The sequence below is a fragment of the Monodon monoceros genome, unplaced genomic scaffold, assembly GCF_005190385.1.
Source record: "Monodon monoceros isolate NGI ecotype Baffin Bay Population unplaced genomic scaffold, NGI_Narwhal_1 Super_Scaffold_4, whole genome shotgun sequence".
In the NCBI taxonomy this organism is placed as follows: domain Eukaryota; kingdom Metazoa; phylum Chordata; class Mammalia; order Artiodactyla; family Monodontidae; genus Monodon; species Monodon monoceros.
In genome coordinates, this window is record NW_021703781.1 from 14,759,884 (window position 1) to 14,771,136 (window position 11,253).

General features: G+C 38.5%; 1 protein-coding gene across 2 annotated transcripts in view; it reads left to right on the top strand.

Moving 5' to 3' along the window:
* NRBF2 (nuclear receptor binding factor 2) overlaps positions 1-8,794 on the top strand; it is a 32,285-nt gene extending 23,491 nt beyond the window's left edge. Inside the window, exons 2-4 of one of the 2 annotated variants that reach the window (XM_029244596.1) lie at positions 1,357-1,441; positions 5,894-5,934; positions 7,266-8,794. In XM_029244596.1, coding sequence (XP_029100429.1) covers positions 1,357-1,441; positions 5,894-5,934; positions 7,266-7,976 — 837 coding nt within the window. In that variant the 3' untranslated portion in view covers positions 7,977-8,794. The remainder of the gene's footprint in view (positions 1-1,356; positions 1,442-5,893; positions 5,935-7,265) is intronic. The other variant, XM_029244597.1, reaches the window with a different exon arrangement.
* Positions 8,795-11,253: the final 2,459 nt, after the last annotated feature.

An 11,253-nucleotide genomic window follows, 5' to 3' on the forward strand; every position in this document is an offset into this window, starting at 1 on the left:
TGATTTTTGCTTTTTAAAAAGAAACTGAGGTAAAGTACACATAAAATTTTCTGTCTTTAAATTTTTAATTAAAAATAATTTTGGGTCACATCATGTGGCTTGCAGGAAGTTCAGTTCCCCGACCAGGGATTGAACCTGGGCCATGGCAGTGAAAGCTCCAAATCCCAACCACTAGACCAGCAGGGAACAACCAAATTTGCCGTCTGTAATTTTTAAGTGTACAGTTCAGTAGTGTTAAGAATATTCACATTATTATGCAGCAGATCTCCAGAACTTTTTCATCTTGTAAATCTGAAACTCTACACCCATTGAATCAGCAACTCCCCACTTTTCTCTCCCCCGAGTCTCTGGCAACTATCCTTTCTACTTTCAGTTTCTGTGAGTTTGACTACTTTAGATACCTCATTAAGTGGGATCATATAGTATTTGTCTTTTTGCAAGTGGCTTATTATATATTTCATTATTAGTTTAAAGTCCTCAAAGTTCATGCTGTAGCATGTGTCAGTTTCCTCCCTCTTCAGGCTGAGTAATTTTACATTGTGTGTATGCACCACATTTTGTTCATTCATCTGTTGATGAATGCTTAGGTTGCTTCCACCTTTTGATTATTCTGAATAATGCTGCTGTGAACATAGGTGTATAGTGCTTTTTCACTTTAAGCAGCTTTGCTAAATTATCTGTGAGTTTGTTAGTGAGGAAAACATTACACTAGTTAGAAGACTTCAGCTGACCATTGCTTTCTCCTTGCCTGCTAACTGTATAACCTTATGTAAGATATGTGACCACTATGAGTCTATGGACCTCCTTATGTAAGAGATGAAACACATTCACAAAATTGTAATAGTTCTGAAATGTAACACAAATGTAAGGAGACCAGTGACTATTTATTTAATCCATTTGCTTTCAGTACTTTGAGTTTGTTGTTTTGGTGAGCTGTACCTGAAAAGATCTCCACCATAACATTAAATATTGGTATCATTAATTCCTCAACTGTATAATGTACAGACTTTTTATCTTGAAAACATAAATAGCAACTTTAATGTTGAAAAGGAAGAATGAGTTAAAAACCAAGAAAATATACATTTTGAGTAACAATTTGATGATGGCCCTTGGCTTATCTCTGAAGAACGTTCCCTGAAGGAGTTGGTGCCTAGTGTTAACCTCGATTGTTTATTAGTGGAGTTGAGAGAAGTTGCCAGTCCTTTCAGATACTACCCACTAGGTTTCCCCAGTTTTAGATACAGCCGTAATGGTTTGATGTGTGGCAACAAACAGCATTATATCTTCTTAAAAGTTTTTTTTTTTTTTTTTTTTTTTTTTTTAAGTAAGAGGAACTCAGGAATGTTTGTCTTCTAGGCTCATCAACAGAGCAGACGAGCAGATCGTTTAGTAGCTGCAGGGAAATACGAAGAGGCTATTTCTTGTCACAAAAAGGCTGCAGGTGAGTATTGTTTTTAAGAAATACTGAGTCTAAAACTTCAGGGCAGTTTCTTTTTTCCAGTATCTCTCAACACGTTATTTAGAATGAAAGTCACAAGAGTAATGATGTGTTGTTGCCCTGCATGTACCAGCTTGATACTACTGACCCACTGGAACACAGCTTGGATTATTTTTCAAGTGAGTGTGTTAGATTTTCCAGCTCCTCCTAACCCAGTCTTTCTAAATCAAGAAGATTGCATATGCCGTATTCATAAATGATTCCTGGACACAGCTTCCTGAGCCTGAGGATCCCCAAAGACAGAAGTGATTCCAAGAAGTGTCTGTCAATTCATCTTAGTTGTTATAGAGAAGGAGTCTGGATTTCAAATATTTAGCTTTTTTGGGTTTTGAAAGTAATAACTAATTTAATTCCAGCCATTAATTTTCACTGAGTTTCTGTTTTCTAAGATGCTGATAATACAAAATCCATTGAAACTCTTTCCTGTGGCCTTTCTTTAGCTTCCCTTCTGAATGTTTCGTCTATACATTCATGCCTATAGTACCTATAGTACCATGCTGCTCATGACCTTCTTTTAGGTATGAAGTTTAGAACACCTAATTTTATCTCAGTCATACAAGCTAGCATATGTTGAACTCAGAAATAGATCTTCAGGGTCTGTTAGTACAGACTGGTTTCTGTTAGCTGAGTAGCCTAAAAGCTTCGGGGCGGGGGTGCTTCATCCTACGGTGGAGTGGCTGCCTGTCTTAGAGCGAGCCCCGTACTCTTTCCGCTGGAGGAAGGCGCTTTCCTCCCCTCTAGGCCAGTACCATGATCCAAGTCCTGCTTTTTCCTGGCAGAGGCTGCCCCTCCTGATAAGTCCTTCTATGTCAGTGATTTTTGCCTACAAGTCAGTAATTTTCAGAGAAAATTTCACGTCTTATTTTTGAAGAGTTAGTTTTGCTACTGAAGTGTACCCCTTCAGCTGTAGGGCTGAATGCATTGTATACATCCCATAAATCTTTGTGGATTTTTATGGTGAATTTTATGGGAGCTTTAGACAACATTAAACTTGGCAGCTAGTGCTCTTTAAATCTTCCATAAGCCATATTTTGTTATGAATCAAATTGTTAAATTTGTAGTCACTATAAAAAAAAAGTGTACTATACTATTTAAAAAAAAAAACCATGAATGCTGCAGTGAAATGCTACATTTAGTTAAATAATCCAGAGTGGTCATGGTTACACATAAATAACAGACTGATCAGCATTAGGTTGTGTGTTGATTGGTAGGATATTCTGCCCCCGCCCCTCGCCGAGAAGGAAGGATTTATTACTTGCAGCAAGTAAGGAGAACATTTGCTTTCCCAAAGCAGTGTCTCTGGATTGGTAGGATATTCTGAATACATAAAAGAGAGAGAAGTTTCTTTCATTCCTAGCCTGCATCCCTGTCTTTATTTGAAGACTTAAAATTAATGTTGGGCTTTTAAATTCTTCTCTCCCTTTCTCTGTATCTAAAGAAAAGATAAAGGCAGTCTGTTGGATCCCATTAGCTCTAATTATGGAGATACAACTTTAAGTGTGATTAGTTAATCCCACCCAGCGGATTTGATTTGGAGTTTAGACTTGGTTAAAAATAGCCTTGTGTTGTGTTTCAGAGTAGAGTTGTGAATGTAGTGCTAGTTTGAAAATTAATGTGGTTAGAATGAGCTCAGTGTTTTCTAAATTGACTTATGTCTAGGGCTCGAACAGAGGTGTTTTGGGAGGTATGGATGTAAATGTATCCTGAGAGGAAGGAACTTAGTATTTGGAAATCATTTTAGAGACAAAACAGGGAAAGGTCATCATCTGAGAAAGACTGGTGGGATGAAAGCCTGAAATGAGAGAATTTAAGGGCAAAAGAAGGGGCCTCTGTTCAAGATCAGAGGAGATTCTGAGACAGTTTACCCGAGACTACACAGCTAAGGACTCATATCCGCTACACTTTGTAGTGTTCTGATAGTGTTTTGTAAATATATAGAAATAAAGAGGTTACTTGATAAACTGAGATACCCAACCCAGAAGGAGAAAGCTGTCTACATCTGGCAGGAGGTGGGGAGGAGGAGGTGTACGCATTTTTACCGCTCTATATTGAAAAAAAGTTAAGAAGCCATAAACTACCAAGAATTCAGCATTATTGCTTTAAACCCTATTGCTTTAAACCCTTGATTAGCAGCTCTAACTGGTTTTCTATAACTCTCCCTTATCAGTCTTTTTTTTTAAAATAAATTTATTTTATTTTTGGCTGCGTTGGGTCTTTGTTGCTGCACACGGGCTTTCTCTAGTTGCAGCGAATGGGGGCTACTCTTTGTTGCGCTTTCTCTAGTTGCAGCGAATGGAGGCTACTCTGTTGCAGTGCGTGGGCTTCTCATCGTGGTGGCTTCTCTTGTTGCGGAGCATGGGCTCTAGGCACGTGGGCTTCAGTAGTTGTGGCGCTCAGGCTCAGTAGCTGTGGCGCACGGGCTTAGCTGCTCTGTGGCATGTGGGATCCTCCTGGACCAGGACTTGAACCCGTGTCCCCTGCATTGGCAGGCAGATTCTTAACCACTGCGCCACCAGGGAAGTCCTCCCTTACCAGTCTTAATGCAATCCAGTTTCTAAGTGGATTTCGAAAAAGAGCAAAAGCTTAAATGGGAAGTTAATCATAGGCATTAACAATGCTTAGAACTCAAAATGAACTTTTCAGAAGATGAGCAGACCTCAGAGTACATTGTTTATATGTATTTGATAGTAAATGTTATTATTTTAAGAAGTGATAGATTCTTAAGATTTTCTTAATTCCTTTTCTTCATCATTTACTTAGTATTTACTTCAAATATTAGCCTTGTATCATAATTGAAGAAAGCAGTTTAACCACATTGGTAAATATTTCTGAGATAAGTATTCTCTGCCTACATTTCTGTCTTGGGCATTTGTTCCTTTTGTGGCTCTGGGGTAAACTCATTACCATGCAGTCAGATTAAAAAATTTTTTTTTCTTTTAAAATAACTTTTAAGACCCAGATTTTAAGATTGGGAAATAATTTAAATGACAGTGTGACTCTTTTTGAATTCTCTGAGCTTTGGGAACTCAGTGTCCTTGGGTATCTTCTTCTGTCGTGTTATAGTTTCAAGGTTCTACAAAGGGAGGCACTGCATTTGGGTTAAGCTTGGTTTTGTGAAACTGTTCTATGTGTTAAGAAACTGGATTTAAAGCAAACTGTATTTCAGACAGGGAGGCAAATGTACACAGAGAATAATGGGAGGGATGTCTAGGGAAATCCACACAATCACAGTAAGAGATAGAATGTCTCAGCAGACTTACACATGAACAAAAGGAAAAGAAGTCGTCTGTATGCAGTTATACAGACTTAATAAGACAAAAAGTTGAGGGGAAAATGTAGGTATGGCTGGAGCACGGGCCATATAACCAACTCTGTTTTCTGATGTGGAGGGAGCATCCAATTAGTCTGTCTTGAAGACTGTGATAGAACCTGGCAGACAACAGTTCTAAGTGATGAACTCAGGAAATCATTAAAATATTTGGATTAAGATTAGACAGAAAGCAGTGCCTATAGTATTGGAGAAAAGGCAAGAAGGAAGTTAATGTATGAGAGATGCCAAAAAGTTTATAGTGAGCAAGAGATAAAAAAATGGGGATTAATTGGACACGACCTATTATTAATAATACTTTTTATACCCTGTCTTGTTCCAGCAAGATATAAAAGGGCTTACAGAGGAATACAACAAAATATAAAATCCATAGAAAGATAAAATGGGGGAGGACTGGTAGTTCACAAAATGCATCATGAGTTCTTGAAGGGGAACATGGCCTTCAGCGTTCTAGCAGTCAGCTTAGAGAGGAAAGTTATGGATTTTTACAGTGACATTTTCATAAATGTCCTAATACTGCCTGCAGCTACTTATTATAAATATGTCAGTGAGTTCTTTGGGCTTTTAACTACCAGATTCACAGTAGGCTGATAGTATAGCTCAGACACAATTCAATAAAAGTAGTTCTATAGGAGCCCAAAATGATAGTTTAGGTATTCATGTGGGTAAAAAGTCATTGATAGTCAATATCTTGATGTTTTTGTGAGCATAATTTGAGTAATAGGAATTTGATAGGTTCTTGTTTAATTTTAAGCCTACCTAATTCTGTTTTTCTGATTATGCCATCTTTACTTCCTTAACTGTGAAATCTACATTGATTTAAAAGAACCAGCCCCTCCAAGGTGAAGTATGGAATATGTACATTTGATTACCACTGATATTTTTTATGGAGAAGTTAAGAATCCTTTTTTTTTTTAAATCCTTTTCGGGAATAGGGTAACTATGTAGCAGAATTGCTTCTAAGACCAGTTCTCTTTGTCATATGAGGAGTATTAAAACTCTTTGTTTGACCTTTTAATAACAAAATGACGACACATAATGTGTCTCTCTTTTTTTTTTTTAACCAGCGTATCTTTCTGAAGCTATGAAGCTGACACAGTCTGAGCAGGTAAGACACTTCAATATTTTCAACAAGGGTTAGAAGGATTTTCTGTGGAGACTTGAATTGTGTATAAAATAAAGCATTGTGCTCCTCCCAAAACACTGCAGTCAGAAATACATAAAATGGGGAAGAGATGAGTACTTCAGAAAGGAAATTAAAACTAAATGAACTGTTGGGATTAACATATACATATTTTACATATATAAAATAGATAATCAACAAAAACCTACTGTATAGCACAGGGAACTCTACTCAGTACTCTGTAATAATCTAAATGGGAAAAGAACCTGAAAAAGGATAGATTCATGTATAACTGAATCACTTTGCTGTCCACCTGAGACTAACACAACTTTGTCAATCAACTATACTCCAGTATAAAATGAAAAATAAAACGAAGTGAACTGCTGTTGATGGCATGCAGAAACTGCTGTCCTTTTTTCTAGGGGTTTCTCACAGACCTTAGATTGCCAGGCGTGTCCTTTAGAGACCTGTTAGTGCCTTTCCTGATCATTAGCTCATTTGACCATGAGCTCACAGTAAGTAAGCAGGCCTGGCCCAGGGGAAACCAGTTGGCCTTACCTTTGCTTGTCAAAGATAATTTAAATCCAGACCTGTCTTTTCCTGAATTCCTAAGCAGTTCTGGTACTTTTAAATTTGTTTCACCAATGGCTTTAAATTGTCTTCTGTGTCTGGGGAGGGCCTGCCTAGGTTTTTAAAATACCTTTACACAAAGCTACATCTTTATCCAAAGGTGATTTCCTGATTATAAAAGTGGCAGGTCCACAGGAGTTACTTGGTAAATGTTTGTTTAATTGAATTAAGGAGATCTGAGGGGATATCAGTGGCAGGGAAAACATACCAGTTCCTCAGACTGAACGAAGAGAACTTAAAAGTTGTGTTCCATTCTGTGCACTTCCCTTTGACTGTCCAGAACTGCTTGTGTTAGCCATGTAATGTAGACCTGCATCGAGACTTCAGCTAGTTGTAGAATTAAGGTCTAAATAGGAAAGTTTTCTGATTTTAAGCTGAGTACAAATAGCATTGCAGATGGGAAAGGCACATTCAAAAACGGTCTGATTCACCATGTCGATTGGAACCTGGAATAGGACTTCTGACTTCTTGAATGGTATTTTGTTTATGAATGAAAATGTTAACTTACCTAGAAAGCTTTAGTTACTTTGAAAAGTGTTTGAGGTTCTGTTGAATTGCAAACAGTATAAATAAAAAATTTTAAGTGCTATTGGGTTATTCAGAAAAGAAGATACTGAAATAGTATTTACCACACATTACTGAAGCGACTTAAAATGTTAAATTGTACCTTTCCTTCCGTGTAATAGGCTCATTTATCACTGGAACTGCAAAGGGATAGTCACATGAAACAGCTTCTCCTCATCCAGGAGAGATGGAAGAGGGCAAAGCGGGAGGAGAGATTGAAAGCCCAGCAGAGCACAGACAAGGATGCCGCTGCCCAGCTACAGGCATCCCACAGGCCCTCTGCTGAGGATGCAGACAGCCAGAGCCCCCTACCCGCTCAGAGTTATAGCCCTTCCACAGAGAAACACTTGCCTGAAGTTCAGGGGGTCTTTGACAGGGATCCAGACACACTACTGTTTTTACTTCAGCAGAAGAGCGAGCCAACAGAGCTGTGCATTGGAAGCAAAGCCCCAAAAGATGATAAAACAATTATAGAGGAGCAGGCAACCAAAATTGCAGATTTGAAGAGGCATGTGGAATTCCTTGTGGCTGAGAATGAAAGATTAAGGAGAGAAAACAAACAGCTAAATGCTGAAAAGGCCAGACTTCTAAAAGGCCCGATAGAAAAGGAGCTTGATGTAGATGCTGATTTTGTAGAAAAGTCAGAGTTATGGAGCTTGCCACCACATGCAGAAACTGCTACAGCCTCTTCAACCTGGCAGAGGTTTGCGTCAAATACTGGGAAAGCCAAGGATATTCCAATACCCAATCTTCCTCCCTTGGATTTTCCATCTCCAGAACTTCCCCTCATGGAACTCTCTGAAGATATTCTGAAAGGACTTATGAATAATTAAAATGGAAGGCCATAGAAGAGGTGAAAAAGAGGAAATAATACGGTAATACAGTTAATCCAGCAAAAAAAAAAAAAAAGGGAAAACCACATGCAAGGGTGTCCTGGAGATGCTGATTCCAGCATCCTGCGGAGAAGAGGCATTGACAAGACTCGGAAACAGTCACTGTGAAGTATATCGCGCATCGGATTTACTGACTCGAGCTAATGATTCCAGACTTGGCAGATACTAAACTCTTGGAGGTTCACTTCCTCCCGATACAAACCAAATGGCTACCTGGAATAATTTTTTTCAAGCAACAATTATTTTTCTTCAGGGTTAAAATGTATAAAAGTATGTTATGTGTAATTAATCTATAATGCCATAAATGATAATGCAAAACCTAAATAATAATGGTTGCCTGAGGGGCTACCTTGTATTTGAAACATGCTTTCTATTCATGCATTGACTGTATGCATCTTGTTATGCACATTTCCTTTGTTTAATAAGGTGTGTAAGACACACCTTTCTAGAAGAAACTGTGTGCCACACTTTGCACTACTCGTAACATTAATGATAACCTCAAGACTATCAGGAGAAATACTTAAATTTCCATTTTATGAAGAAAGGAACCAAATTATTAGTTATGCTTTTTAAAAAAATTACCAGTTTACATAATTAATCAGGGTGCATTTTAAGTTCTAACTTTTTTTGTTTATTGTATAATGCATCATTTGAAAATACCAAGGAAATATCCTTTTGTTTTTAATGATGCATGAGTGGAAGTAATGCTGGTTGGCAGTATTGATTGTAAGAAGTCAATAAAGTAATTGTATTTTATACCTTCGTTGAATGTGGTTGGTAGATAAAGAGCAAGTTTTGTACGGCTTCTGTGTTGGAAGTTTTGAATATGAATTTGAAGACATTCTGTCAGACGATTACTTTGGTATGTTAAAGGTTTTTTTCAGCGTTTTGTAGTCAGTTACCCCTGCAACCAAAGTGGAAGAGAACAAGGGAGCTCGTGAGGTTTAAATGTGTTCCCAGCCTTCTTGGGCTGGCACACACGGAAAGGCTCGGGCTGGCCGGCGGTGGCCATTCTGGGGCACGTGCCCGCTTTTCAGAGCAGAGGCTGCAAAGCACTACATGAACGCTCTCCTCTATGCAGAGTCCAGTGATGTTCCAGGAGGGGAAGGGGAAGACGAAGACCTAAGTGAAACTTTTGGGTATAAGCCACTCGGTGTGTTTAAAGCGTAGACTTAGTTTATTGTGGGGGAGGCAAAAATATGGGCGAACAGCATACCGCCTGTCCTGAGGGAATCGGGGACAATTGGGTTGAGGGGGTAGGGTTGGGCTCACACGTCTAGTGATGAAACTAGCAGAAGTACGATGAGATGGATGACCATGCAGAAGTCACTTTTTTCCTGTGTCTCATCTTGGTGCAGGTGAAACCCAAATTAAACTAGTTTCTTAAAATATCATAAGAGTTCTAATCTCTGTTAATTGTCCATCTCAGTGTTGTAGTACCCTAGACTCTGAGAATACTTTGCTTGCCTAACCTTCCTTATGAAACTTGAGATTTGAAAGATTGTGCCAATAATAAACTATTATTAGCATAGCCATTTCACTTTTAAAAATGAGCTTTGTTATGTTTTGACATGAACACTTTGTAAGGCACCCTCCCGTTCTTCCTCTGCTGTCTCCCCTCCCCCTTCCCTCTCGTTAGTTTTCGCAGTTTGACATGTATTTTGCAGGACCCTGTTCTATGCATTTCCACTAGCTAAATTCATGTTAAATGGACTAATTTTACTTTTCAGTTGTCTTTGAAGCTTTTATTCACACTCTTTAGTCCTCTTCTTTGATCTTGTTTTTAGGTTTTGGATTTGAGTCTGTCAATAGAATGTATGTGTCTTTTGACCAGATGACTTGGTACCTTTGCAGCAGCCTAGCAGTGTCTCCATGGAGTAGGTCCTTAAAACAAAAACACTTGTTTAATTGTTCCACAGGGCACATGCCTCATCTCCTAGCTGAGGTTTGTTTTTAAGATGTTCTCCTCTCTTCTCTGTCTAGCTTAAGGCCCTGAAAGGGGTTTAAAGGAAAGCTTGCTTCCGCTAAAGCAAAGTGAATGATGCATGTACTGGAAGGGGAGTAGACTCTTGTCCTTCCTTACTCCGTGATGGCCTCTTGCTTTTGAACCCAGATAAACTATTTGGGCATTAGAAAGCATAGTCCTGAGTTCTTTTAGCTTTTCACAGAATGTTGACAAAGACAAACATTTCTTTCAGAAAATTAGTATGTAGTAACAGTTTTAGCTATACTGCCATGGTAACCACATGTAAATCCATACTTTGGAAACCATGCTTAAGGGGGAATAAGAAGATATTTTCAAAATAGTTCTTCAAGCCATTGTCTATCCCTAGTGTTTTAACACAGAGTTATTGAAACAATGCAAATATTTTGTCTCTAGGTAAGTCAATTCAAAATGTTAGATACATTATCTTTCAGCTTTTAACACTTTCTAAGCACTTTTTTGTTTTTTTAATTGAAGTGTAGTTGATTTACAGTATTAGTTTCATGTGTACAATATAGTGATTGACATTTTTATAGATTATACTCCATTTAAAGTTATTATAAAATAATGGCTGTATTCCCTGTGCTGTACAGTATATCATTGTAGCTTATTTTATTCATAGTAGTTTGTACCTCTTAATCCCCTGTCCCTATCTTGCCCCTCCCCACTTCCCTCTCCCCAGTGGTAACCAGTAGTTTGTTCTCTGTATCTGTGAGTCTGTTTCAGTTTTGTTATATTCATTTGTTTTATTTTTTTAAGCGGTAACATACAGTATTTGTCTTTCTCTGATGTATTTCACCAAGCATAGTACCCTACTGGTCCATCCATATTAGTGCAAATGGCAGAAATTTTACTTTTTTATGGCTGAGTAATATTCCATTTTATAGCCATTCTGATAGGCATGAGGTGACATTTGGTTTTGATTTGCATTTCTCTGAATAGCAGTGTTGAACATCTTTTCATGTGTCGGCCATATGTCTTCTTTATTTTTATTTTTTTTAATTTATTTTTTGTCTGCTTTGGGTCTTCGTTGTGCGCAGGCTTCTCATTGCAGTGGCTTCTCTTATTCTGGAGCACAGGCTCTAGGTGATGGGCTTCAGTAGTTGCAGCACTCGGGCTCAGGCTCAGTAGTTGTGGTGCACGGGCTTAGTTGCTCCACGGCATGTGGGATCTTCCCAGACCAGGGATCGAACCCGTGTCCCCTGCATTGGCAGGTGGATTGTTAACCACTGC